This window comes from Pezoporus flaviventris, unplaced genomic scaffold (assembly GCF_033815535.1).
Source record: "Pezoporus flaviventris isolate CSIRO_AGI_PZ_B2104156 unplaced genomic scaffold, CSIRO_AGI_Pfla_v1 ptg000013l, whole genome shotgun sequence".
NCBI lineage: Eukaryota > Metazoa > Chordata > Aves > Psittaciformes > Psittacidae > Pezoporus > Pezoporus flaviventris.
In genome coordinates, this window is record NW_026892561.1 from 2257627 (window position 1) to 2283846 (window position 26220).

At 46.8% G+C, this 26220-nt stretch overlaps 3 protein-coding genes across 5 annotated transcripts; 2 read left to right on the forward strand and 1 right to left on the reverse strand.

Moving 5' to 3' along the window:
- Positions 1 to 511: 511 nt before the first annotated feature.
- Positions 512 to 7771, reverse strand: TCEANC2 (transcription elongation factor A N-terminal and central domain containing 2). 2 transcript variants are annotated; one of them, XM_061451171.1, is made up of 4 exons: positions 7536 to 7771; positions 5967 to 6104; positions 4466 to 4659; positions 512 to 2373 (listed from the first exon to the last, which is right to left on the reverse strand). In XM_061451171.1, exons 1-4 carry the CDS (start codon positions 7639 to 7641, stop codon positions 2185 to 2187), a joined length of 627 nt encoding a protein of 208 aa, XP_061307155.1. In that variant the 5' UTR covers positions 7642 to 7771; the 3' UTR covers positions 512 to 2184. The 2 variants fall into 2 exon arrangements, with proteins under 2 accessions (XP_061307155.1, XP_061307154.1); XM_061451170.1 differs by having other exon boundaries at positions 5967 to 6108; positions 7540 to 7763.
- Positions 7772 to 7825: 54 nt separating this feature from the next.
- Positions 7826 to 16521, forward strand: TMEM59 (transmembrane protein 59). Of its 2 annotated transcripts, none has more exons than XM_061451172.1 (8): positions 7826 to 8026; positions 10720 to 10825; positions 12868 to 12962; positions 13168 to 13320; positions 13587 to 13671; positions 13989 to 14073; positions 14829 to 14937; positions 15555 to 16521. In XM_061451172.1, the coding sequence occupies exons 1-8, from the start codon at positions 7835 to 7837 to the stop codon at positions 15708 to 15710; spliced, it is 981 nt and encodes a 326-aa protein (XP_061307156.1). In that variant the 5' UTR covers positions 7826 to 7834; the 3' UTR covers positions 15711 to 16521. The 2 variants fall into 2 exon arrangements, with proteins under 2 accessions (XP_061307156.1, XP_061307157.1); XM_061451173.1 differs by having other exon boundaries at positions 13992 to 14073.
- Positions 16522 to 18622: 2101 nt separating this feature from the next.
- Positions 18623 to 24006, forward strand: LDLRAD1 (low density lipoprotein receptor class A domain containing 1). The gene is made up of 6 exons (XM_061451174.1): positions 18623 to 20526; positions 20906 to 20960; positions 21755 to 21886; positions 22283 to 22420; positions 22934 to 23062; positions 23840 to 24006. The coding sequence occupies exons 1-6, from the start codon at positions 20506 to 20508 to the stop codon at positions 23983 to 23985; spliced, it is 621 nt and encodes a 206-aa protein (XP_061307158.1). The 5' UTR covers positions 18623 to 20505; the 3' UTR covers positions 23986 to 24006.
- The last annotated feature ends 2214 nt before the right edge of the window (positions 24007 to 26220 follow it).

Below are 26220 nucleotides of genomic sequence, written 5' to 3' on the forward strand. Positions count from 1 at the left end.
CAAAAGTGGAACTCACTGAGTTGCTGTTTTCAGAGGACAACTGCCAGTGCTATAGAGCAGTTCCAATCCGGACACCAATTGTCCTCAGTTGTTACCTGCATTGGGCACAACTTGGGTGATCCCTAGAGCTGTCCTGCAAACCAACATACAGCACAGTGTGAACCGGATGTGTGTTCTGATAAGCCAAAGTTCTTTGCCTGTATATGTCTGGGAAACTTCTCTGGCCTGGCTTTTGTTGGAACCAAAGTTCCCCATTTTGAGGATTTTTGCTTCTCATACTTTACCTAAATAGAGAAAACTCAGCACAGCACCAGGAGCAGAAGGCTGAAAACAAATGCTGCAGGTCTGGGTGCTGCAGCTCTGGAAGCAAAAGCTAGGTTGTTCGTTGATCCTGAACCTCTTCCATGACAGCCCAGGATACATGAACTCAATTACAGCTATGCAGTTTGAAGTTATTTAAGTAGGAAATGGAGCTGATTACTTGTAAGAAGTAAATTGAGGGTTTCACATCTCTTGCTACAGCCTGGTCACCAACTGTTAAGTCTTTATTGACATATTATTCATGTAGTCACCTCCCATATATCTGACAGTTTCTCTCTCATACTGTCTCCAACACACTTAACTTCCCTCAGATGAAATGTCTGCACACCAGAGCACTGCTGTGTTCAGAGAAGCCAGCTCTCTGAACGTACCTTCACAATATGTACAGGACAAAATGGGCTTTCTGGCACTGGCCCAAGCAAACACAACAGGGTTTAGATGGTTTTAAGAGAACCTGCAGTTGTCTAATTCAGTTTATGGAGTTCAACACCTTAGGTGAGTTTTGGGTGTTTCTTTAGCTTCTAGTGGCCACAGAAGAAAACAACTATTTATCAGGTCCACATGAGTCAGTCAGGGGTTAGGGTGAAGGTCTGAATAAAGACTAATTCATAGTTTTCCCATGTTATTCATCCTTAAGTGACAGGAGTGCCAACCACAACCATCATAAGATGCTTCCTTATAGCATATTAAGACTTCAATTCTTATGATGGTGAACAGGCAGGTTTCACTCATCCCCATACTCTGTTCTGTCTACCCTGATAACTGAGATAAATGTTTGTGACCAGTCCCTTGTGTGCATACACACACAGAAAACAGGGAGCACTTTATTACCTAACAGCAGAGAAACACCATGCCTGTCACAGCCTTAATAATAGCTTATGGAGAACAAGATCACTTGTGGCACTAAAGAAATCAGAGCAAGTATGAGAGGCAAGATTTCCAGTTTTTAATAACTAGAAGAAATTTAAACAATAGTTTTGCTTACGTTTGTTCACCCAATCATTCTGAATCATGCTGCTTTTAGGGGAAAAAAGCCTTTCAAAGGACTATATTTTTTATAACCTAATTTTATTTAGAAAATTCATTTCAAGTTTCTTTTTTCACATTACAGTAAGAACAAGCACCACATTTAAATCATTAGTGAGGTATGGAAGTCTGAGTGAGCTGCTTGTTAAACAGCAGACACGTTAGATAGCACCTATATTCCAGGGCATGTTGATTTCATTCCAGGGATTTAAAAATGCCCACAATCACAGGATGACTGAGCCTATGCAATAATGGATAGCAAGTTACCAAAACCCATTTTGCATCCAACTCTGGAATGTAGCAAAGGGAAATCACCCAGCTTGGCAAAACAGTTAGCTCTTGCCACTGGCAGGGCCCAGCTACAGCAGATGTGGCTGATCTAGGGTTAACTGGAGTTTGCAGTTATCCACTAGGAATCTTTCCCATGGACCAATTACCCTGAATTCCCAGTATTTCCTACCAGCACAGCACAGAGCTGCTCTTTTATGCTATATTCAGCTGATTACACCTGCAGATCCACATGAGGGATGGAGCTAAACTGAGGTATGACAAATGGGTGGAAGTGAGAAACAGCTGAGTCAGCAAGAATGGTTTTGTAGCAGGGAAATACACAGGAGAATAGAACAAACTTTCCTTGCAACAGGCCAAGTCAGACTTACAGCACCACTTTCATCATTAGTAGTTCTTGTCTTCAGCAGCCCTGTTCATGTGAACATGAACAGGTTGTGAGTCACACTGTCAGCACTGTCTGCACTCCCCTCGCGACAGAAAGGGCTCCTAGTTCCACAACAGAGATGTAGGCACACGAAGTTCTCACTCGGGATCAAGCACAACACCTCACTTTTTATGGCTCTTCACGAACGCAGGGACAGTGAGTGTGCCAGCCTTGACTTCTGCTTGGATTTCAGGTTTGTGCTTTAATGAGAAGACAAGAGCTCGCACCATCCTGCGATACGGAGCGCTAATGAGACGGGAAGAGAGGTGAAAAGCTTCTCGCTCAATATTTTCAGCCAGTGGGTGATCAATCTGAAAACAGCAAAGTATAAAATTAGATCTTTACATTTAACAGGGAGACCAACTGATTGAAACGGGGAGTTTGGTGCTTTTCAGTGTTTCTTCATTAATCAGCTTAGATTCAAGGAAATCTACTTCCCATCACAAGTGTAACAGGAAGAGCAATTTAATTCCACCCTAGCAATTAAGCAACAAGGCAATGTGGTCAGTGGCAGGGAACATATCCGTATCTCCAGCTGGGTGGCAGTACTTTGCCATCACAACAGGAAGCAACTAGCTTTGGGTATCAAGCTCAACTGCAATTACGAGCTAGGTTCCACTGTCTCCATAAAGCTCACTTTTGATCTTGCTGATATAAGGTACCTTGGATACTATTTTAAACTTGATTCCAACAGCAACTCTAAGACATGCCAAACACTTGGCAACTCTGCCTGGTGCTATAAAGGGAAATGTGGGCTCTCTGCGTGTAGAAAGAGGTGTAATTAACAATGCAGAAAGGGATTTGCTAAATGTTAATTATGCAGTTATTGCTTCAACATGTGCCAAAACCTGTAATTTAGCACAGCTCAGAAAAAAATCCCCCACCCATCAAGAAGTAGTTTTCATTTCACTTCAGCCTTTTGTGATGGGAAATCTCCCGTGCTTTGCATGCAGGAGATTCCAGCATGCCAAGCAGTATTCCTCCAAGGCCTTTGCTACTCATGACTAAACTGCCCCTCTGCTGGGCAGCACTAGAAGACCCTTGGATCCACACAGCCCCACCTTCCCTTCTCCTTTTTTGTTACCCTCTCAGGTGTTCCTGCTCCTCATTTGCTGGACCAGCATGGCTCCCTTTCCTATATATACTATCTGCTGCTGCAAGCTCCCCTTGCACCTCTGGTGGGAGCCTCAAGCTGGAAGGGCATTTTTCCTTTCCATGCTTTGTCCAACAGTACTCATTTTAGGGTGGTACCATAGCCTTTACATTCCTATAGTTCAAGACTTTACCACCAGTCTTATTACAATGCATAGATGTGCTTTCCAAGAACTAAGCTTGCAGTGGCCTGGCAAAGGTGAGCTCCCACCTTTCTGAGGCATTCCTACAGCCAACCACCTTTTCTTGCTGCCTCAGTCCTGATGGACTGGAAGTTGGAGAGATTGCTCTCACAGCTAGCAAATACACAGCTCTGAAACTCTTTGAGTGCTTATCACTTGACTTGCCATTTAAAATATAATTAATGAATAAATTAAAAAGGATAATTATTATGGCATTTCATAGACCAAGCAAACTAGTCATTAAGCCTTACAGCAAAGCCCTGTTCATTTACTTAAAGATACCTGTGGGATCTGGTATTTATCTCCACTTTATATACTGTCAACCTTGCCTCTTTGTTTTTGCAATAGATTTAAATTTACAAATGTTTAATTACTTAAATATGAAACATCCAAAAGATCCCAGCGTTGGTTTCACAGCTGTTAAGTAGTAGGAAAAACTTTATGCTCTATTAACTTCCTCCTTCTCTTGTACAGCCAAACTGCAGCAGTACACAACTATTCTGCTGAATGGTTGTGTAAATGAGAGCAAATACACCTCACTTAGAACTGGCATGTCTACTTGGTTAGCAACCCACCCAAAATGATCTTCATTAGGGACTGTAGTGACAGGACAAGGGGTAACGGGTTAAAACTTCAACAGGGGAAGTTTAGATTGGATATAAGGAGGAAATTCTTTCCTGTTAGGGTGGTGAGGCACTGGAATGGGTTGCCCAGGGACGTTGTGAATGCTCCATCCCTGGCAGTGTTCAAGACCAGGCTGGACGAGGCCTTGGGTGAGATGGTTTAGTGTGAGGTGTCCCTGCCCATGGCAGGGGGGTTGGAACTTGATGATCTTAAGGTCCTTTCCAACCCTAACTGTTCTATGATTCTATCATCTAACTTGAAAATAAAGCTACTTATAAATAGGGACATGCAGCAAAACACTGGAAATAGGAACAGATCATCTGGTCTTGTCCTCATTCTGCAGGCAGGGCCAGCTTTACAGTAACTATGTCTGAAAAAGGTTTGTTTAACTTGTTCCTACAAGAACTAACTCACTGAGCTAAAGACAAACAGATCTGAACGTTACCTCTAGAACCAGGGCTTCACAAAGCAGCTTCCGTGCGTTCTTTCTGAAAGCCTCAGTCTTGGGATCGCTCCTGACCTCTATTGAGGGCTTGTTTGAATGGTCTTTGATGAAAGTTCTCCACTCTGTGTAAATCTCTTTGGCAAGGCTGGCCACCTCGTGATCCGAATGCCTGCGCATCTTATTCACTGTGTGACCTGGGAAACAGGAACAGCTCCTTCAGGTCGGGGAGGTGGGCAAAGTAGGAAGGACACCAGTCAAATTGTATCGCTGCTAAAGCAGCCACACACGTTTTGAATTCAAGCAGTGTCAGCAAAGCAACCCAGCGCATCGTCACAGATACAAGTATAGAATTATTAGGAATTAAACCTGAAGTTCTCACTCCTTGACTTCTGCAGTGATTTTTCGCTTAAGCAATCAGCAAGGAATTGACCTATACATGTGAAAATTACCTTCCAAGTCACCAAGCTGTGGAGCAGCACTTAAGTAACACAGGGCTATGTTAATTTTCTACACAGATACTATTATCTGGTGAAAGGTGGTTAAGACTGGCCTACAAAGAATGCTGGTTTTAAACTGAAACACCCTTAAAGGAAACAATTTTAATACGCAAACACCACGGTGACTCCAAGCAGAATCTTTCCAATCGAAAGCGCCTGCCAGTGCAAAAGAGGCTTTCCTGTTAGGAAACAAAAGGGACCTTCTTTCGGCGGGGTACTTCTCTCTGACCACTAGCGCTGTTGGCCAGGAGATGTCACTGTTAGGCTTCGGTGGCTCTTCAGCCCTGCCGCATGCAGGCAAGCACCGAGAAAAATCTCGGGAAAAGCCTGAATAAGCCGAGTATAGCAAATGAAATGACAATTCAGAAGCATGGGGAAAGAGGCAGATCGTATCTAAGGCTAGGGGAGCTCTCTGAATAGAGATCCAGGTGCTCTAATGCCAACCAAAGGCCAGCACGACTGTCTCTCATGCCAAGATGCTCTCCACAAGACAGGGGAGGCAGGGACCATGTGGTTTCACATTATCCCTCCCCCAGCTCCCATGAAAAAGAGCCAGGCATCGGGCTGTGTCATTTGCATGGAGCTGCCCATCTGCTGGGGGTTGCTCGGGGTGGATGCAATAAGCAGTTCTGGGCCAACCTGAGGAGAATTTCTTCCATGTTCAGAGGATTCAGGCAGGTCAAGGACATGAGCCTCATCCTGGATGGCAAGAGAGCACTCAGGTAGCAGGAAAAGGAGTAACACAAGCAGATGCCCAAGAAGAGCTCTTCAAACATCTGACCGCAGGAGGGATGGTGCAGTATTTGGTAATAAGCAGGGGGGAATTTGAGGATAGCTGCATTTTTCAGTACAAGCTCTGAGAACTGCAGGCTGGATATCAACAGTTTTCTATTGGCAGCTATGCTCATCTCTGAAGAAGCTTGCAAGCTAGTCTCTTCTGTACTGACAAGCCAAGCAGACACAAGACAGCCTAATATTCACAGTCTATATCAGGGAAAATGTACCTATTTTTGTTGAAAGTAGCACTTCTTTGGAAGGTATCTTCTTCTTCAGCTCCTCCAAAGCTTCAATCAGATTCTCTTTTGGTTGTCCAGGAAGCTCAAGCATAGATTTCCATCGTTTTATGTCTTCCACGACCACAACTCTCTGGAAAAGAGAAAAGCCATTAGTGGAAATCTTCTTACAAATAAGGGCACTGGCTTCATCTCAGCTAATGAGGCTGTTATCAACACATGAAGTATTGATTATGGCACATGAACCAGAGTACAGAATACATGATAGCCTGGAATGATGGGTACTTGCTTGAGATTAGCAGCCTACTGCAAATGAAGAGCGAAGTAACTAGGGAGCAAAGTGAGATGCTTCACCTTAGTCTGCCAAACTTAGTGCACGTAACAGCAAATGCCAGATAGAAGTGTTTTGAATTTAAGGAGTCCATTGTATAAGTGTCTCTTAATAGAAAAAAGGATTAAGAAGGAGGCATATAATTCTCTTTAGTAGCCTGTCAGGATCTGAATTCTGCTCTGACTGGCTTTGAATTTAAAATAATGCCAGCAGGGAGAGAAACAAAGCATTAGGGAACATGAACACAAACCAAAGTACACTGGTCATTTGCAGTGCTCTTCACCCTGCTTCTGCCACAGACCTTGACACAACAGATCTTTAAGGTCCCTTCCAATGCAAACCATTGTGTGATTCCGTGGCCAGAGACAGTGAAGGTCTTGTATTTCAGATGTGAGTCATCTTACAAAGATTCAGCACTGGAATGAGCTGAGTGTTCTCTGCACCATTCTTTTGCTTTGTGCCTTACATTAATAAGCTCTTTGGTGCAACAAGTGCTTTCCCATTGTGTTTCTGCAAAGCGATGGCTCGGCTCTTACGCAAGTCTTGCGCAGTTCCACCATGCAATCAACTGAAGGGCCCTCCTCAAAGGGGAGAGCTGTGAACCAGCCACCAGTATTGAAGCTGGCGGTGTCAGTTGGCTGTACTCGACCTGCGTGCCCACCCTGACCATCAGGCAGGAATCATACAATCCCAGACTGGTTTGGGTTGGAAAGGACCTTAAAGCTCATCCAGTTCCAACCCCTGCCGCAGGCAGGGACCCCTTCCACTAGAGCAGCTTGCTCCAAGCCCCTGTGTCCAACCTGGCCTTGAACACTGCCAGGGATGGGGCAGCCACGGCTTCTCTGGGCACCCTGTTCCGGTGCCTCAGCACCCTTGGCTAAGGAGCCGATATATAACCCATCCCGGGTTAGGAAACCCCTTCCGATGCAGCAGATCCTTTCCTAACTTCACTTCCCCGCTCCCTGCGAGGATGCTCTCAACACCACAAAGATGTCTGTGCACTGGAGCCATGTTGAACCAAACGTTCCTCCCGCCATGCAGAGACCCCTCCCCTGCCTTGCCCGACGCGCCTCAGGCTCCTCGGGGGTGCTCCCACCACCCCTGCTGGCGCAGCGCACGGCCGGGGAAAGCCTCAGCGGGCCCAGTTGCGGCACCGGTGCCGCGGGGTGACCACCTCCCCTCAGGCCCGTGAGGGGGGGCGCCCCTCCCGCCCATCCGGTACCGGTGACCTGCCTTGAGGGACTCGAGGGTTGCCTGCCGGTACGCGCGGGGGGCCGGCCCGGCCCGGCGGGGGCTCTCCGGGCAGCGGGCCTTGCGCACCACGAACCGGTCCATGCTCCTCCCGGAAGCCGCCGCTCCGCCCGTTCCGCCGTGTAGTTCCCGCCGGCGGTGACACCCTATAGGGTAGCTGGGGCTGCCCCGCGGAGCTGACTACAACTCCCAGCATGCCCCGCGCGGCGGGGAGCGGGGATTACTCTCGCGAGAGCGCCCCGGCCCGCTCCGCCTCACCAGTGCAGGCGGAGGAAAGATGGCGGCGCGGCGGGGCGGCCTCCTCTGCCTGCCTCTCGCCCTAGTGCTCCTGGTGGGTGCCGGCGACAGCGCTCGGGAGGCCGGGCCGCTGCCTGCTGCCTCGTCCGAGGCTTTTGACTCCGTGCTGGGCAACACGGCGTCGTGTCACCGCGCCTGCCAGCTGACCTACTCCCTGCACACCTACCCCAAGGTACGGGCGGGCCCTGCCTCACGGCGCTCGGCGGGGGGGGAGACATCTCGTGTCTTTGCCCTGTTGTGCTCCACGGTGACGGGACACACCTGGGGTTCCTCCGCAGGAGTCCTCTCGGAGGCCTGTGCCTTTCTCGAGCGGTGTTGAGGTGTCTTTAAATAAGCACAGGGTGCCCAGAGAAGCTGTGGCTGCCCCATCCCTGGCAGAGCTCAAGGCCAGGTTGGACACAGGGGCTTGGAGCACCCTGCTCTAGTGGAAGGTGTCCCTGCCCGTGGCAGCGGTTGGAAATGGGTGAGCTTTAAGGTCGCTTCCAACTCAGATCATTCTAGCGTTCCATGGAAGAAGCTCATGCTTGTAGTGCTCAGGTGCAGTTAGTAACCTGCTGCTATTCTTCCGTGGTGTGTCCTCATCTATGTTGATTCTTGTCCCAGCAAAGTAGGGAATGCAGTGGCTTCTCTAAAGATAGATACTTCATTTTGAAAATAGATGGTTAGGCTGCAACTTGTAAAAGAATTTCAGCTTTAAATGCACGGTTTTGTTACTGCTGGGCAGTTTTGTGGGTTTTGCTGCTTTTTCAACTCCTGTTCTTAAAGAGGCAGCTGTAATTTAACTTAGGCTGGCCCCACATTCTGTTGTCCTCATGACAGGCCAGAGATCCTGAGTCAGGGGACCTGTGTGACACTTGAAGAGCGAAGCGTAAATGATGATAAACAAGTAGCTTGTCAGAACCTCCAACCTGTGTTCTGATTTGCTTGCATGGATTTTCTTCCATTTCATGATAAAATACTGAAATAGCATTTAATGGGAATGTAATTTCGTACGCCAGAGTTTGCTGTTGGTTCAGGTGTTATACGGCTTTGAAGTGCTGGCTTGAGTGTGGGAAATCTAGGCCTGAAAATGTCATCTTTCCTTGTTCCTTCTCGGCAATGTACTTCATTATCAGCTGCAGCTATGGAGCAGGTTCAGCTCTAAACGATGGGAGCTCTCACCCTCACCCCACCTTTGAGTTTTCACACAAGGCCATCAGGCAGATTGGTCACAATGTCAGGTAATAGGACTTTGCTTCCATGTGGAACTTAAAATTGGTTTTGTGACTGTACCTGGTATTGGTATCCCCACAGAGAGGGGTAACAGGGAGTTGTGTGGAACACAAGTAAACTTATACCTGTACTTATGGCATATGTACATACGGTGCCTACATGATGATATTGAGGAGAAAAAAACCTAAACCTGAGGAACTGTGACTAAGTATTACCATAATATGTTTCCACACTGGTTTGGTGCAATGCTCTTGTTTCTGTTTCAGGACTTTCTGAGGCAGGCGGATATTTCTGTGATTTTTTGTTTTCATAGTACATTTCAGTTCTTTGCTGTGTTTTGCTGGAGCTGTTGAATAAGACATTCAGCTCTTCCTTTACATGGAGTGTTTTCTTCTGTTTGTCACAAAGCTCCCAGCTGAATTGAAGGAAATCGGTTTAGTTGTCATTGGAAAATAAGACAGGCTTCATTGAGACTTCTATGGAACACTGCTGTAGAAATCTGTCTGCTAAAGCTCATTCTGCCTGGATATCATAGAATGGTTAGGGCTGGAAACCAACCACGTTTTCTGCAACAGCATAACTATTTCAGCCACCTTGTCAGTGGTGTTAGAGTTAAGTTTTCTACCTTTGTGCTTCAGAGCTCCTGTGCTCTGGGAGACAAACAATGGCCAGTTCCTTTACAATAGGTTATGCAGTGAGGTGTGGTATATTTGGGTTTTGTTAACTTAATTCAGAGCCCGTTTTCCACCTGTACAGCAAATGGCTGCAGTCGTTTGAGAAGTTGTTAGTGGTTTTGATGGGCCTGATACATGACAGGATGTGATGGTAACTAGGAGCAGTCACGTTGGAGAGGCTGTGTTTAGTTCTGCAACGTGGCGAGCACTTTATGTGGAAAGTGAATATTCCTCCCTTTGGTATTGTGGACAGAAGAAATAGTGGGTGTAGGCTTTCTAGATTGGCATAATTTTAACAGGTGCAGTGAGGAACAACTTTATCCCTTCAGTTCAGTATAGAATCGTAGAATAGTTAGGGTTGGAAAGGACCTTAAGATCATCAAGTTCCAGTGTGTGTTTGTGGAACTGGTTTGGCAAGTAAGCAGTGACCCAGGGAACTGGGATAGTACATCAGAATGATCTTTTATTTTGGCAGTTCTGTTGCAGTCCTGATTAGAGATTGGTAGATGCTTTGTCATGCACTGCCAAAATTAGCCTTTCTTTTTTTTCCCTCTCCCTTTAGGTTCTAGTGTTTAAGTTCTGACATGGAAGTTATCTAACTTTTGTAGGGTTAAACATCAGTAAATCTTTTACAGCAGTAGCTCTGATATTTAAACCCTTTAAAAACAAAGTGCAGCTTTGCTTGTGAGTTGTAGGGCTGGAATTACAAAACAGAATTTGCTGTTCCAGGTTTGCCCCACCACAGAATGAAGAGCTCTGAAACAGATCAATGTGTGTGTTAGTGTTCAAGAGCTGTAGCTGGGGTTTTATTTCAGATCATCCAGAGTCTTGTGTTTAGCTGGCTTCTAGGTCTAGTGGAAGGAAGGAGGATGGTGTTCTGGTGGGTGGCTTTTTATAGCACTTAACCAAAAAAATGCTTTGCTTTCTGACAATTTATTCTCGAATGGAGGGATACAAACCTGTTCTTGTGCCTCCCCAGGAAGAGGAGCTGTACGCGTGCCAGCGAGGCTGCAGGCTGTTTTCCATTTGTCAATTTGTGGATGATGGCATTGATTTAAATCGAACCAAACTGGAATGTGACTCAGGTAAGACTTCAGCCCTCCTTCAACATCCCATAATGTGCACACATAACAGAGGGAGGAGCAGGAAAAGGTGTTGTTATATTGGTGGGACTCCTTCAGTTGCTTTCTGGTTCTGTTTAACAACTTCTGAAACTTTATGTATGGGATGTGAAGAAAACAAGTAACTCTTAGGAAAAGTTTTCTGTTCTCTGCAAGTTTCTTCTTACCTGAGCCTTAGTGTTGCTGTTTTCCTGACAAGATCTTAAGTATCATCAGTCTCTTTTGGCAATGCTTCATTTTACTATAAACAGTTTGTCATACAAAATGGCTGGGGGGAAAAATCCAGTCAAATGAACACTTTAATAATTCCAAGTTGCACTCAGTCCCATTTACCATGCCTGGCAGACTTCTATACAAGTGAATTGTTCAGAACACAGATCTTGATGTGCTGTCTGCGTTGTAACTTGTGGTCTAGGCTACATCCTGAGCCTTACCTACAGCTAAACTCTTGGGAGCAAGGTATGTGTTTTGTATGAAATACGTTATTAGATACTAGTGACTAATTCTCTCAGATTGGCTGTGTTAGAGCAGAAATTTCATAGTGAAAATCAAATGTTTCCTATAGTCCGTATTAATATCAGGGTTGGAATTGTGTAAAACTTTCATCCAGGTAGCTGATTCATAGTTTTATTCAGAGATGAAGTGGGACATAACCACCCAAAGCGGGAAAGGTAGGAGCGTTTCTCTATCAGAGTTTCCAATACTATTAAGAACTAAACCAGGACTCAAAAGGAGTCTTGTCAGTAGCTCACAAAAACAATTGGGGTAGTGGTTGGCTCATAAGAGCTGATGGAGGGTAGGGAAGTAGAAAGCCTGACATACAGAGATGCTGACATGCTGCAAAACTGGATTAAATTCTCTAGAAATGGGCTAATGCTCTAGTCTGTCATACACCGTGTATAGCTATGATATATCATGTCAGTCTGGTTGTCAAACCACACATGAAAGAGTGCCATAAAAAAGGGTGGTGTAGCAATAGACCACATGTAGAGGTAATTGAACAGTTGCTTACTTCCTGGTTTAACTTTCCTTCCTGAAGCTGTTGTCTTTTGCTGGCTTATGTTCTGTAATCTGTTGGTTGGTGCCCTATTCTGTGCTTGGCAAGATACATCTTGGCTGATCTGCTCAATTCTGTCTTCCGATGCTTCTGTATGCCTACAAACACTAGTTTGGTAGCACTTTTACCGTGGAATCACTGTTCAGGTGCTAGGAGCTGAACACTCAGATGTTTAGTGGCTGATGCCATGCTTCCTGACAGCTTTTTAGTCCTTGTAATGGTCTGTTCCTGCAGAAAATGGGGAGTGCTGCTGTCCTCTGTATTGCTGTTTGGTTTAATTCTTTAGTTCAGGTAGAACTGCAACATTGTCCTCTTAAGCTTTCATTTTAGGGAAGAGCTGTGCCCATGTGTTGTCTGCCTGATTTCTCTGTGGTCTTTTATGATCTCTAGTGCACAACTAATAGAAGCTGTCTGTAAAACAAAGAGTTGACTTCATTAAAAAATGACTCCATAGTACTTCCAGTGCAGTTTCTGTACTCTTCACAGTAGCAGGAAAATGCTCCTCTGATTTTCCTGTCATACTATGACTACTGCTGTTACTTCAAAGGGATTTAAAGGATTGATGGTCCCTCTGTTCTTTTTAGGATTCCATCTCTGTTCTCTGAGGTAAAAAATCATGTTTTACGTGCTATGTAGATGAAAAAAATAGGGGCAGTGAGAGGATCAGTGCAAACCTGCATCCCTGAGTTTGGCCAGGATAATGTTTCTGATCAGTTGCTGTGACTGCATTCAGATTTCAACCACATCATCTGTCAAAGCTCTGATTACTTAATCTCCATTAGACCTCAGAGCAAATGCTACCCTTGGAGTGATTGCCACATCTTTCCCTTCAAATGGGGTTGTCAGTCTTTCAACTGCTGCTTTGTTTCTGATCCAACTTATACTGAAAATGTTTTCTTAACTAAAATGCAGAATTTATCTTCTCATTTGGGGAAATTCTTCCTTGCAGCCTGTACTGAAGCATACTCCCAATCTGATGAACAATATGCTTGCCATCTTGGATGCCAGAACCAATTGCCATTTGCTGAATTAAGGCAAGAGCAAGTAAGTAGATGACATGTTTTTCAAATACCACCTACTTGTTTTCTGTTCAGTGTGTGTGTCTTCTCTCTTCGAAATTTCTTCAAATGGAAAATAAATGTTCCTAAGGACTGCAATCTAGATTATGGGGTAACGGGTGAGCAAGAGCAGCATTTCTGTCCTTTCCATATGAAACCAAATGGAAAACCAGTGAATGTTGTGCTTGCAGTTAATGTCCCTGATGCCAAGAATTCATCTCCTCTTTCCACTGACACTGGTGAGATCATTCTGGAGTGACATGATGGATTCAGCTCAGAGCTTCATAACATCCTCATGGACTTTCTACCTTCAAGCAGATGATGGCAAAATTGTCATATTCCAGGTGCTTGCCTTTTTCATTGGGATTAAGGTGTCCTGGCTGCTAAATGTTTCACTCTGCTCCTGCCAGGCACACAAAAGATTACAGAGCACTATCAGAAGTGTTTAGTTTTTGCTAGTATTTCACTGCCTTTAGAGCTGGGGGAAGGGGATCAAACTTAGGTGAACGGTGCATGTCTCAAGATTAACTTCAGTATTAGTTCTGTAGATTACCAAGCTCAGTGGGAGCTTGCTAGCAGGATCTTCTCCTAACTTCTGGTTTTATTTTAGTCAAAGCCAGAAGTACAGTATGTTCCACAGCTTGACCAGGAAACTGGAGATACAAGAGGATCCTTGCCGCTGAGTAAAACAGCTCGTAAGTTGTTCTTTGTGCTTTGGAAGAGCAAATGCAGATGTTCCCTGCATGCAGAATAACAGGAAAGTAGTTGCAGGTGGCACATGAAAGCTAACTTTTTAGAAAGCTGAAATAGAAGAATTCTTTGCTATGCAGACTGTACTGTGTACACTTAGCAAAGCCTGTGGTGGAAAACAGGCTCTGCTGGAAATAGAAACATGCAAGCTAGGGCCATTTTTAAAGCTTCCCTTTATGCTCTCTGTACAGACAAACTGTGTGGTGTTTCGATCTCCTCTCTTATTGCTTTCCTGACTGCTGTTTCTGCTGCTGTGTTTCAGCAGACCTACGTCCAGGAAGCTCACAGACGTACAGAGGGCTTTTTGAAGAGCGAGCAAATGACAGCTTTTTCAAGTGTCTCTCTATGTATGTATATTCTAGAATGTCTGTACCTAGTAAGGAGGATAGTGGCCTTTCCTCTGCCTGTATGGGGGCACTGTTGCAAGATCTCAAAGTCCTGCAAGTCTGTTAGGTTCAGGATGCAGAGCAGTTAAAATTACGTGTCTGTTGCTGCTACATTTCTGTGCTGGCCCCATGATGTTTGCAAGCTGTTATGCCAACTTTGGTTCTCCTTTCCTTTTCAAGTGAACATTATATTTCCTATGCTGGTTTTGGGGTGTGTTCTGTGAGCTGTTTAATCAAAACTGGGTTTTGCCTGTTCTTTAGCTCTGGATATGTTTCAGGGCAAAACACTTGTATTTTGTTTTGGGCTTGTCTGATAGGAAAGCCACTGTTATGTCTCGTTTGCAGGCTGAAAATACCCAGTGTGTCTTTATTAAAGCTTTACTGAAGATCAGTATGTTGATTCTTCTTTCCTTTACTCTGATTACTTTCTTTTTCAGAGTTCACACATGAAGGCTCGGTGAATTGCATGCCAAATATGTCACAGAAAAATCTGGGTTTAGAACTAAATGGGCCCAATAAAAAGAATCCAGCAAGTCTTTCAAGTCAGCTACTAAATAGGCATTAGAATACCCAGGGGCCTGAAGTGGCTGTGTAGCTGGAAGAGCTAGAGGCTAATGAATCAGCAGGAAACACAGTCAAAATTGAGCCAAACTTTTGAGAGGCTCCATTGTCTTGCATTCAGTATATGAAATCTAGTAACATTCTTTCCATTTCAGAAATTCCAGTTGGATTTTAACCACTACGCTCGTCCTGTCAGTGTTAGTGCTGCTCTGGATTTGTTGTGCAACTGTAGCTACAGCTGTGGAGCAGTATGTTCCATCTGAGGTACTGCTATTTTATAACTTATAATAGTTTTTATTGTATTAATGATATTACTTTTATGTTCCTGGCTAGAGAGTAAGAAATATTTGGGGAGGTTCAACTGGAAAGAGGTTGAGTGTTTCTTTGTGTGTTATTTAAATGATGATTTTATAGCTGAGCAATTCTTCCTCCTTCCTGAGGCTGATGGGGGCTTTGAGCCTTACTCAGACAGCACAGATGTCTTTTGGTTTGTAGCATTCTCCTCTGGACAACCTTCAGGTTACTCTTAACAAATGGAGGCTGCTTTTGATTTCTCTGGGAATGAAGCTATACTGAGGGTCGGGTGGTGTAGGTGGAAGGCAGCATGGGTTTAATCCAGGAGGATCAGTAGTGAGAACAGAAGTGACAGCATGTTATTGGTGTTACACAGGCACTGTATCTGCTGTTCTCACAGATTTAATACTTTCTTTTGGCTGCAAATCTTGTGCTAGCCGTGAATTTCAGATGGTCGAGAAAGCCTGGGTTCACTTGTAGTGAAGGGCTGCAGCCATCAGCACCAGGAATAAAGTTGTATAATGAAATGCATTTTATTCCCAGTGTGGAGAGTCTTTGTCTGAAACTGAATTGTTTCACTCTTCCAGAAGCTGAGCATCTATGGAGATCTGGAATACATGAATGAACAAAAACTGAACAGATACCCATCCTCTGCGCTCATTGTCGTTAGATGCAAGACTGAGGAACATGAAGAAGCAGGACCTCTTCCTACAAAAGTCAACCTGGCTCAATCAGCAATTTAAATAAGCCTCCACTGGATCTAATAGACTAATTCTAACAGAGCTAGCAACTCCTGATTGATTGTGGTGGTTCTTCAGATAAGAAGCTTAGCAGCCAGTCTTTAAATGCAAATAAAGTTACAGAATCAACACACGTCATGGGATTTTGTTTTCAGCTAGTAGTCAAGATTCAGACATCTTGAATTTGTTTGTTTCCAGACCTAGTCACTTTTCACTGGTGTTTGCTGCGTGTCTTTGTGCTTACAGAACCTGTAAGCGTGCTTTCCATACTTCTGCCATGACACTTTCCAACCTGTCTGTGTGTTCTAGGATGTAACGTGTACATTCAGAGTTAGCTTTGTAAAGGTATAAGACATTTTAAATAGGCAGGAGATGCCTTTTTAGTGTTGCACTTTCTGTTGTAGTTAAAAGAAAATACTATAAAACTATCTGCTGAATTTTTGTTCATGTTCATGCACAGACAACCCTGGCTCCAAAAATACAAATATATATATATTCGTTTCCCTACAGCGCGGCAATATCCAAGATGGAAACGTTTGTGAGGTGCTGTAGGCTAGAACTCGGTTTGTGGAAGATGGAACTCTGTTAAAACCTATGGACATATCCCTTCACACCCAGAGAACATACCATGGTCAATTCCTTCGTCAAACTTTAGCCTTTAAGTCTTAAATTGCTTGTAAAGTTAGCACCTGTGTTTTCTGAAGAAATCCTTCCTTCTGTTCTTGGTTAACTGCTCCGGTCTTGTAACTTCATTTCCAGAAGCAAGGTGATTCCTGAGAAATGAGAACAGACAAATAAAATTGACTGTATAGAAGATGTTGACTATATAGCTTTTTGCTATGGTGAGTTATTGACTGCACATACTCGGTGTGAAAGCCTGTCTGTAGCGTTCCTCTCATGGCGGTATGACCTGATTCTGCTCTATGATTCACCAACACAACTACTAACAACATCCCTTGTATTTCTGACGTGTTCTTTGTGGCTCTTTGCTTTGAGGAGATCACTGTGTGCTGGTTTCTAAAGTACTAGCGATTTGGGGAGTGCATGTGAATTATTTTGGGGTCTCTTAAGTATGTGAAAGCTGGCTAGAATGCATGGTTTCTAACTCATGATATTTTGCTCATTGTACAGAATTCCCTTGAAGGTTTAAAAACCTTCAAGCAGTACGTCCTCATGTTTTGGATTTTAGTGAGAACTGAAGGGGAAATGAGTTCAAACTTGAACAGGGGCAGTTCAGGTTAGGTATAAGGAGGAAGTTCTTTACTGTGAGGGACTTTAACAGGTTGCCCATAGTGAATGCTCCATCCCTGTCAGTGTTCAAGGCCTTGGGTGACATGCTCTAGTGTGAGGTGTCCCTGCCCATGGCAGGGGGTTAGAGCTTGGTGGTCCTAAGGTCCTTTCCAACCCAAACCATTCTATGATTACGTGATTCTGGAGGATGCAGTGGTGCGTTACCTCTCTGTTGAAACTGGTTCAGTAGTCATTCCTGATTGGGCTGGTGGTTGTGTAACTATAGAGGATGGAGCTTTGCAGGGCCATTAAGCAGGAATGTGCATTAGTACCTGCACAGTGCTGCTGGACACCCTCAGAAGCACTCCCTGGGTTTTATGTTACTGAGTTCACACTGCGTGATGCTTGTTTTAAGGAGGCTTCTATCGACGTGCAGACTTTGCAATTTGAAGTCTTACATGAGTGGTATCTCATCGTGCTAAATTCTTCAGTGGGACAATGTGGTGGCTCAGAAATGTGGGTGCCAGCAGCCACTGACAGGTACCTTTGCGTGTACCATGGCATTACTGCAAAGGCCTCGAGCGTGACTGCTGGTGTGGTGGGTTTGGAACACTGCTCCCTTGCATGATAGCAGGGGTGGGAAATCCCTCTCTTGCAGCAATGATTCAGCGAAGACATCTATTTCTGCTCAGGTAGTGAAAGCTCAGTACAGAGCCCTGGTTTGGTGCGGCATGCCAGTGTTCTGCTTCGAGCAGTGTCGGGTGTGATGTGTGCCACGGATGTTCAGCGATTGCTGTGTAAATATGGGCTTTATTTCAGCAGTTGTTGCCCGTCTCCTTAGCGCTGTGTTGTTTGGGATTGCCTTTCCAGGAGAGACTTTGTCAATCCCAGTTTTTCTAAGTGAGGAGCTATCGTAGACGTGTTTTCAAGCCTGTATAAATGTTTTCCTTTACTATTACGCGTAGTTGCAGAGGGAGTATTACAGCTTCATGAAAACATGGCTATTTGCCTGTTTCAAATGTGTGCAGTTACAACCTCCCTTGTGTTGATGACTTGATTTCGCAAAGCTTTCTCTTCCAAAAGGTTTGACTTCGTTGCTTACACTCCTAGCTTTGACTTCAACAACTTCTGCTTCCATTTGGCGTTGTATCTGCCTGCCACCAGGGGAGAACGCTCGAGTTTTACGTGTTTTGCCTTTTGTTCTCTGTTTCATGACATTTCAGCCAAGTGATCTGCGCGGTGAAGCCAGTGATTCTGTGACGCTGTTAGGTCACAGGGAACTGTGCCTGTGGCAATCTGTCACTTGGCACTTCTGCTTTGAGAGCCAGCCAGAGCCTGAAGAATTCGTTCGGTGGTGTACGTGTAAGCTCTTGTCATCTTCCCTCAGTGAAATCAGATACCAGCGAGGCTGCAGTGATGGAGCTGCTTCCCGAGATTTCTAACCTAAATGGACTATTTCAGCTGCCTTGGCATTTGGCTTTGCAAACCGGCCTGTCCCACTCATTTGTTGTTAAATCACTTCCTGACATCTTCATTTGCAGGTGCTGCAGTTGGGGTTTGATCTCTGCTCAAGACCACTGTTGAAATGAAGGGCTTTAAATTACTGAGATTGCAGGGGGGAAGCGTTTCATATTCTCTTTAGGCATGTGTGCAATTGAACTTGTATCAGATTTGAAATGGGCAGCCCTCTCAAGCGTGTGCTATGCATTGCAGGCAGAAGCAGCTGTGGTACGTTGGGGAGGACTGGGGTTTTCTTTAGGTGCTAGAATTAGCAGTAGTCTCCTGTCATACTGAATAGCTTGCTCTGTGTCTCCTCTTCAGCTTCTTAGGTCTTTGGCAAAGATTTCTATCCTTACTTTGATTTCAGAAGGGTTTGCGTTTCTTACCTTATTCTCATGGCCTCGTTGTTCTGAACTATAAGCTGTCTTTGATGTGGAGTAACTGCTCTAAAACACAACTGCCTGGCTGGCTACAGCTGAGCTTTATAGTCTTGGTGTAAAAAAATAGAGGGTGATAGATGGCAGACACGGACATTTGCCTGGCCTGGCTTTTGAATGGGACTCGTAGCAGGCTCACCATCACTTAATAAACTGTATGAAGGCTCAAAATAGTCCTTCTGTATCAAGATTAGAACCAAAACCTTTCTCTTTAAAGAGATCTAGAATTTAAGGTGCACAGGTTTCAGCCCTTCATCTGTCCCTTCTTCTGTGTTGTAGCAAGTGTCCATACTTGGAGACTGTTTGCTACTTGGTGTTTTGTGTTTTCACCCCAAAATTCCCCTTGAAATGGGAGAGTTTTAGTGATGTATTCGTATGAGAAGCTTCTGCTTTGTTGAAATCGGTGTTGCCATGCTGAAGGAGGAGCTCCTGAAAGACTATTTGGTCTGAACAGGGGAGTGCAGGGTTGGCAGGTGCCCTTGTCTGGGAGCATGTATTAACCCAATGAAACTGAGGATGAGTTTGTGTGGGGATGGAGAGGGAAGTAGCTGTGATTGTTCCTCCACGTCAGACATACTCTGGTCCTTTGAATCCATTCAGGGCAGCTGTCTCAAGGCCAGCTTACATGCAGTATAGCTGCCAGCTCCCCTATGAAGCCCTGGTAAGCTAGTTTGCTAGCACTTGAGGAGTAATCGTGATCTTTTAGGTGGCAACAGGTTGGAGGCACTTGAGGCCTGTGGACCCTCCTGCAAGCAAGAGCAACATGGGCTCCTCAAAGCCTTGATGCCAGTGTGCTTTTTCTCCCTCCTACCCCCTTGACAGAGCTGCCTGCTCGCATCATTTTACCCTCGAAGCTGCAGAACTGCAGTGTGTGTGCTGTGCTGAGCCCTGCAGCCAGTTTAGAAGGCTGCAGCCTGTTTTTATGTTCATGTTAGCTATGGGCTGAGCTGCTAAAGAATTACTGCAGGCCTTCACGTACGCAAGTAAAAGAGAGGATTCCTGGAGGATTTATTAATGCCTGTGCTCATTGCCCAGGCAGGGAAGCTGTTCCAGATGGTTGAATCCTGCACAGCTCTGCAGAGGACTCATCATCTTGTGTGAGTCTGGGCTGATGCTGCTTGGAGGTCAGCATTGTCTTGGGAAAGAGGCGGGGAGGAAGGAGACTTGCTGCAGATGGGGGTTGGAACTGGATGAGCTTGAGGTTCTTTCCACCCCTAACCATTCTATGAATCTATGTTCAGATGCTCTTCTCCCAGGCTTTCGTTGTGAAAGGGGGATTTGCTCTGACCAGCACCTGTCTCATGAGCAAAGAGGGAGCCCTCATCTTCCACACTGGTGTGAGGAACAGCAGTGTTATTCTCAGCATCCAAAATCTGTGTCCTTTATGTTTTGCCTAATGCCCCCTTGTGAAACCAAAATGGATCCACAGCAGGAATGAGACGCAAACCAAAACCACCACTTCCAACCAGAGCTGGAGCACGGGCTTGGCGCAGCCTTCCCCATCCCCTCCTGCACGCCCTTTGCTTTCCTACCTCTGTTGGGTCTGTATCCTGGTAACACCGCTCACGTTGAGGTGCAGAAAACTCCCTGTGATCCTTCAGGCTCGGGCGAGGGCTGTAGGTCTGGGAAGCATGAACAAAACTCACCCTCAGGTACAGTCCTTCCCTTTGGAAAAGCTCTTGGGTGCAGCTGGTTCCTAAAGTACTTGTGCTCTTGGTAGTGCTGTTTGTCTGACCTCTTTACTGCTGGTTGCTGGGAGCTGTTTGTACTTAATCTGATACAGAAGGGAAGTATTGATGCAAGGTGCTGGACTGGGCTTTAGTGTTTGTTTTCTAAATGGGAAACTGAGATTTAAAGGTGATCTGATTGATGGATTTCTGAACTAAATCAGGGCCATTTCTGAGTTTCCACCAAGGCAATTTTCACTTGCATGTAAAAGAAGGAGTGCATTATATATTCCTGGGTAAGATGGTATGAGAACTAGAAAGGCATTCCTTGCATGGTAACAGTCTGTCGTCCCTTTCCTTCTAGAGAAATGGTGATGTAGCTACTTGGGGTTCAACAAAATCCTTCTCTGAAGAAAAAGGTAATGAATAAAATACAGAGCTCAGCATTGCTATTATTAAATTATAAATCCATTGAAACTACCTATGTAATGTAAAATACAACCAGCATTTATGGCCTATCGAGACTGATTTTTGTCCCCTTTCTGTGCACACTTCACTCGCCTTTGACTCTGGGTTTGGCCTTTAGCTTCCAGATTTGGTTTGATTTATGAACGTGACTTTATGATAGCTGGAGCTCCTGGAAGCTTGCTGCTGCCTTTTGTACCCCTTTGGGAGGGGATGGGCTGCTTTTAGGCCTGTTGTGACCAGTGTGAGCTGATATTTCAGCCTTGCTCCGTGGGGGTGTTGAAGCCCTGGTTGGGGCAGAAAGCCCCAAAAGCTGTAAAATGGAATTTTACCTCTTGGAGTTTTGCTGTGGGCTCTGGGAGGGCCCTGTCCCAGCCTTACACTGACCTGCCCTGTGTTTTGGCTGCTGAAAAGGGCATTGCTGACCCATTGGGTCAGGCAGGGGCTTGGTCTTCTCACCTCTTCTGCATCCAAGTGCATTGGGTGAGCTCCAACAGCAGCGTTTGCGCTGTCTGGTTCCAGTGCTCCATAACAGCGGCACAGGCTCTTCCACACTGCAAGCATCAAGATTCCTTATGAGGAGGTGTTTAATGTCGGAGTCTGGCTATCAAAACTCGGCTATCAAGCCCTAAACCCCAGCAGCCCCTGCCAGAACCCCAAAACACCACCCTCATGGCTTTGTGCTATTCCCGATGACCCTATTGGACCCAACCCCAGCCCCTCACCTCTTGCTCTTGCCTCCCAACAGGCTGCTGCCGGCCATGCGGTGCCCGCGCAGGCTGCACGCAGAAGTGTGTCTGCATCTCTGCTGTGGCACTGCTCATCCTCGCTGCCACCGTGGCCTTGGCGGTGGCACTGGGGCTCCGGCCACGGGCACCAGGTTGGTATCACAAGAGCTGCTATTTCTTTGTTAGGAGAGGCAGAAAATGATGTTGCATGGAAAGAGCCTTCGTGTCCGTCACTGTGAGGTGATGCTTTCCGGTGCAGACCTAGAGGAAGGACAAGGACCAGCAGGGTGGTGTGGGGCTGTGCCGGCATTGCGCAGCCTGAATCATCACCAGCCCTTTGCTGTCCTGCTCCATAGGGCTGTGGTAGCTCTGGATGGCACTTCAGATGACTGGTACTGTTTTCAGACTCTGCCATGAACCAACCACAGATTAACCCTGGCTCCTGTTCACTTCCAGAACAACAAGTGAATTTCACAAATCCCCCTTTTCCTCCCTTGATCACACCATGGAAATGATGGGAGATAAAGTATTTCTTGCTTTCCTTTCAGTGACCCGCTTCTGTACAGCCTCCAACAACCGGACAGGCTTCTTGTGTGACGACAGAGCTGCCTGCATCCCTGCCAGCCAGGTCTGTGACAGAGCCAGCAACTGCCGGAACGGGGAGGATGAGCAGGAGATGCTCTGTGGTGAGTGGCTCTGTTGTGGCTGTATCCCGGTGTTGGTGTTCCTGTTGCGAGGCAGAGCAGCCGCTGTCCCCCTAACCCTGCTCCATGCTTCTGGCTGCGTACGTGAGCAGATAAACCTGGTAGATCCTTTGTAGGGCGGATGTTGAGAGGTGGCACTGCCCAAATCCTACCGGGAATTGCACTCCAAGCTCCTCTGATCTTCCCTTTTGAATGCCGCTAACCCATGGTGCAGTTCTCCCCCCTTGGTTAAGCTGTTTGCCTACAGGGTTCCTTTCTTGTCCAGTTACCCTGGTAAAAGTCACTAAAGCAGAAGCCTGGGGCACCCAGACTCTGCTTCCAGCTCAGCCGCAGTGTGCCTTTCCCTCCCCAACCACACTTTTCCCATCTGCGGGGTCATTCACACCTGGACATCACACGAGGGAAGGGCTGACTACCCCTTCCGATGTCAGCAGCCTTTGGTACCTGCCATCCCCATGTCAGCCAGCGCATCCATGTCCCGTGTGTCCCTCGCAGGTGACTTGCCCCGCAGCCTGCCAGGATACCTGGTTTTCCCCTGCAGTAACCCCAAGTACTGGATCTATGCCGACAAGAGGTGTAATGGGATGAACGACTGCGGAGACTGCTCGGATGAGATTGGGAGCTGTGAGTCTCTCGTCCGGCTTCTGTTGGGGAAAAGGTCTCTCCTGCTGATAGATTGAGACGGGTTGTACTGGTGTGGTGCTCACTGGTGCTGCTGGAAACACCTGGAGGCTGGCATCCATTGCTAAAGCACTAAATAGCCGGGGTAGGATGTATGAACCATGAGGGCTCCATCCCATCAGCTGCCAAGAGCTCTGTGTCAAAGCCTGGTGGCAATCGAGAGGGGAAAGGCTCCGTGCTTTGTTCCCAGGCCCAAAAGTCGCTCCTCCTCTGTGGCTTGCTGAGCATGGAGCAGTTTCATCACGATGAGCAGCTGTAGGCAGCAGTGACCGTTCAAACTGGCCTTTAGTTACTGCTCAGGAGATGGGTACAGGGGCGAGCTGGGGGGATTGAGCGTGCCTCTGCAGCTCCAAAGCCAGCAACCTAGATCCTTCTCTTGGTCAGATGAGCAGCAGGTTTGTTCCTAAGTCACCCCCCTGGTTTTGATCCATCAGCAGCTCTCCCTAGAGCAGCTTGCTAAACAGAAATCCATTACAGCTAGCTGTTCCTCCCAGGATGGCACGTCTGCCACGAAGGTTGTGTTGCATTGCCACGCTCCGTGGTTGTCTCCCACAATAGCATCAAGCAAATGTCCCCTTTGCTGGGTTCACAGTAGCAGCGTTATCACCAGTGGCTCTTCAGTAGCTGCAGGGGCTGGAAGGGTGGCTACCAGCGTAAGGAGGGAAGGAAGGGGTCAGTGCAGCAGAAGCATTCCTGTTCCCTGTTTTCCATCCCTCCCAGCGGCTGCCTGCCCCCTGTGCGGGTGGGATTGGTGGAGCTGCAGCCCTGTGCTCTATGAGTACTGCTCCTGCATCCCCCGGAGGCTGTGTCGGGACGGCATCCAGCACTGCCTGGACTGGTCCGATGAGTACGTCTGCACCCCGTGAACGGACTGCAGTGTCACCTTGACGCCTCGCTGTCCTCCTGCTTGCAAACCCTCAATAGCAGCATAATGACACTTAACAGGGATGAAATGCTATGGCAGCCCGTGCTGCAGGCTGGATGCTGGCTGCGGGGATACCCTCAGGGGCCTCCTCTTATGTGAGGGTGAGTCCTTTCCTCGTGGGCACAGCACTGTCTTGCAGCATTGACTCAGTGGGTTGTGTGCCAGCTCTGGAGACTGTTTACCAGCTCTGCCAACACAGATGCTGTGTCTGGACAGCCCAGAGCAAGGAGCTCCTCCTGTATGGACGTGCTGGTGCCTTTGCAGGCAGCCAGATGAAGGCACGTTGAGGAGCTGGGTGAGGAGAGCCTTTCTAGCCCTTGGGTTAACACTTCCCTTCAACACATCTTCAACACTTCTGATCCTCACGGGCAGGAGCAGCTTGTGCTTGTGTCCGCAGATGGTTTCAGCAGCAGCTTTGAAGGATCTGCACTGGTGCTCCCAGGATGCTTCCTTGGGAGCGCTGTGCGGATGGCACCGCGGAGAGCTGCTGCAGAGCCCACCTCCTGTGCTCTTCTCAAGCATGTGGAGGCCAATACGAGTGTCGTGGCAAGGAACACTGGAGGGGTTTCAGGGTCTGTGGGGGTAAATCACTGTGTCCCGGTGTAGCTGTCCCTGCAAGCCAGGGCAGGAACCAGCACGTGCGTAAAATGCGCTTCTCAGGGCTGCGCTGTTCTGGAGCAGCAGCTTAGCAGGGTGAGAACAGCCTGGGCTGGGGTGCGTTTGCACTGGAGTTGGCAAAGAAAGGAGGGGGAAAAGGCACAGCCTTTGAGCAGGGAGCAGGAGAAAACCGAGTGCTGCTCCCAGGGCAGAATGGGGTGACACTGGGGTCTGTGCATGGCTTGTTTGGTTCCTGTGCCAGCAAAGGAGGATCAGGCAGCCAAACCTGCAAGGATATAGATGTGGATGTGCCACTGAAATGTAAGGAAAGTCTTTCTCTGCTCCTTTGACAACCCCATTTGTGTCTAAAACATCACCTCTGAGAAAACCCCACATTACAGTGAGGGCATTTACTTTCCTAGGCCCCAAACAAACACCAAGGGAGCTTTTCCCCACCACCATCCCAGGTCATGGATCTTTAAAAATAGCCCCCTGTTCACTCATTTCCCCTCTGTCCTGTGACCTGCAGCTCTGCAGGTCCCCGTGACCGGTATCAATGGTGAATGTTCTGATTTGTCACTGGGATGCAGCTGTAGATAAGAGACCTCTTAAAAATAGCTTTACAGTGTTCTGACTCATACTTCACCTGGAATGAGATGGCAAATCTCTGCGTTATGGAACTGGTACTGTGGGAAACCCTGAAAGCCACATTTAATAACCCAAAGAGGAGCTCAAGGAGGGGGAATTCAGGGGCAGAGCTGCTGGTTCAGCCACTCTGAGGAAGAAGAGCTGCTCTCTGATTCACTCTGAGTTCAGGCACGGGCTGTTTGCCTGCTCCTTGGCTTTGAAGTGGGAGGATGTGCAACAAGCCCTCTCCACTGGTAGGGGCAGGTGGACTGCGATGCTGCATGCTTCTATAGCATAGGGCCCAGCCAGTATGATTGGTAAAACCCCCCTATGCTTTGTATCAAAGATACTGGGATAGCCATGGCTTTCTGGATCCTCCAATGCTTGCTGTGGTTGGGAAGAGGATGCTGGTTAGGCTGATCCATATGGCAACTGCTGTATTCTCCCAGTCCAGTATTTGTTGATCATTGCCAAGTTCTAAGATGTTCCTGAGGGTGAAAAGGAAAGGGTTGGGGCATGCAATGTGTAAGCATGGGGAGTCAAGTGCTTGTGCTTGCTATGTGGAGCTTCACCGCAGCAGAGGTCAAGCGGTGGCTTGCCTTGGCTGGCTGGGGATGATGTTGGGGTCTGGGAATTCTTACTTTATTGTGAGACATGATAAAGAAGGCAAATGCCTGGCTTAAGGCAGGGAAGGTTATTGTGCCACGTCCTCTCTCCTTCAGCAGGAAGGTATGGAAACAGAGGCAGGCTTAGGGCACGTGGAGGATATCCCTGGCTGTCACCTCCCTTTCTGTTATCTTTCAGCTTTGTAATTGAGCTGAGCCCAAAGAAATGGGGTCAGGAACGTGATCTCTGCAGCTAAGATAGCCAGTAAAGTTCTGCTGGTGTCAGAGGAGCTGGTGCCTGCAGGGTAGAGCCCCAGGGCTGCTCTCAGGCTGACATCCCTGTATCA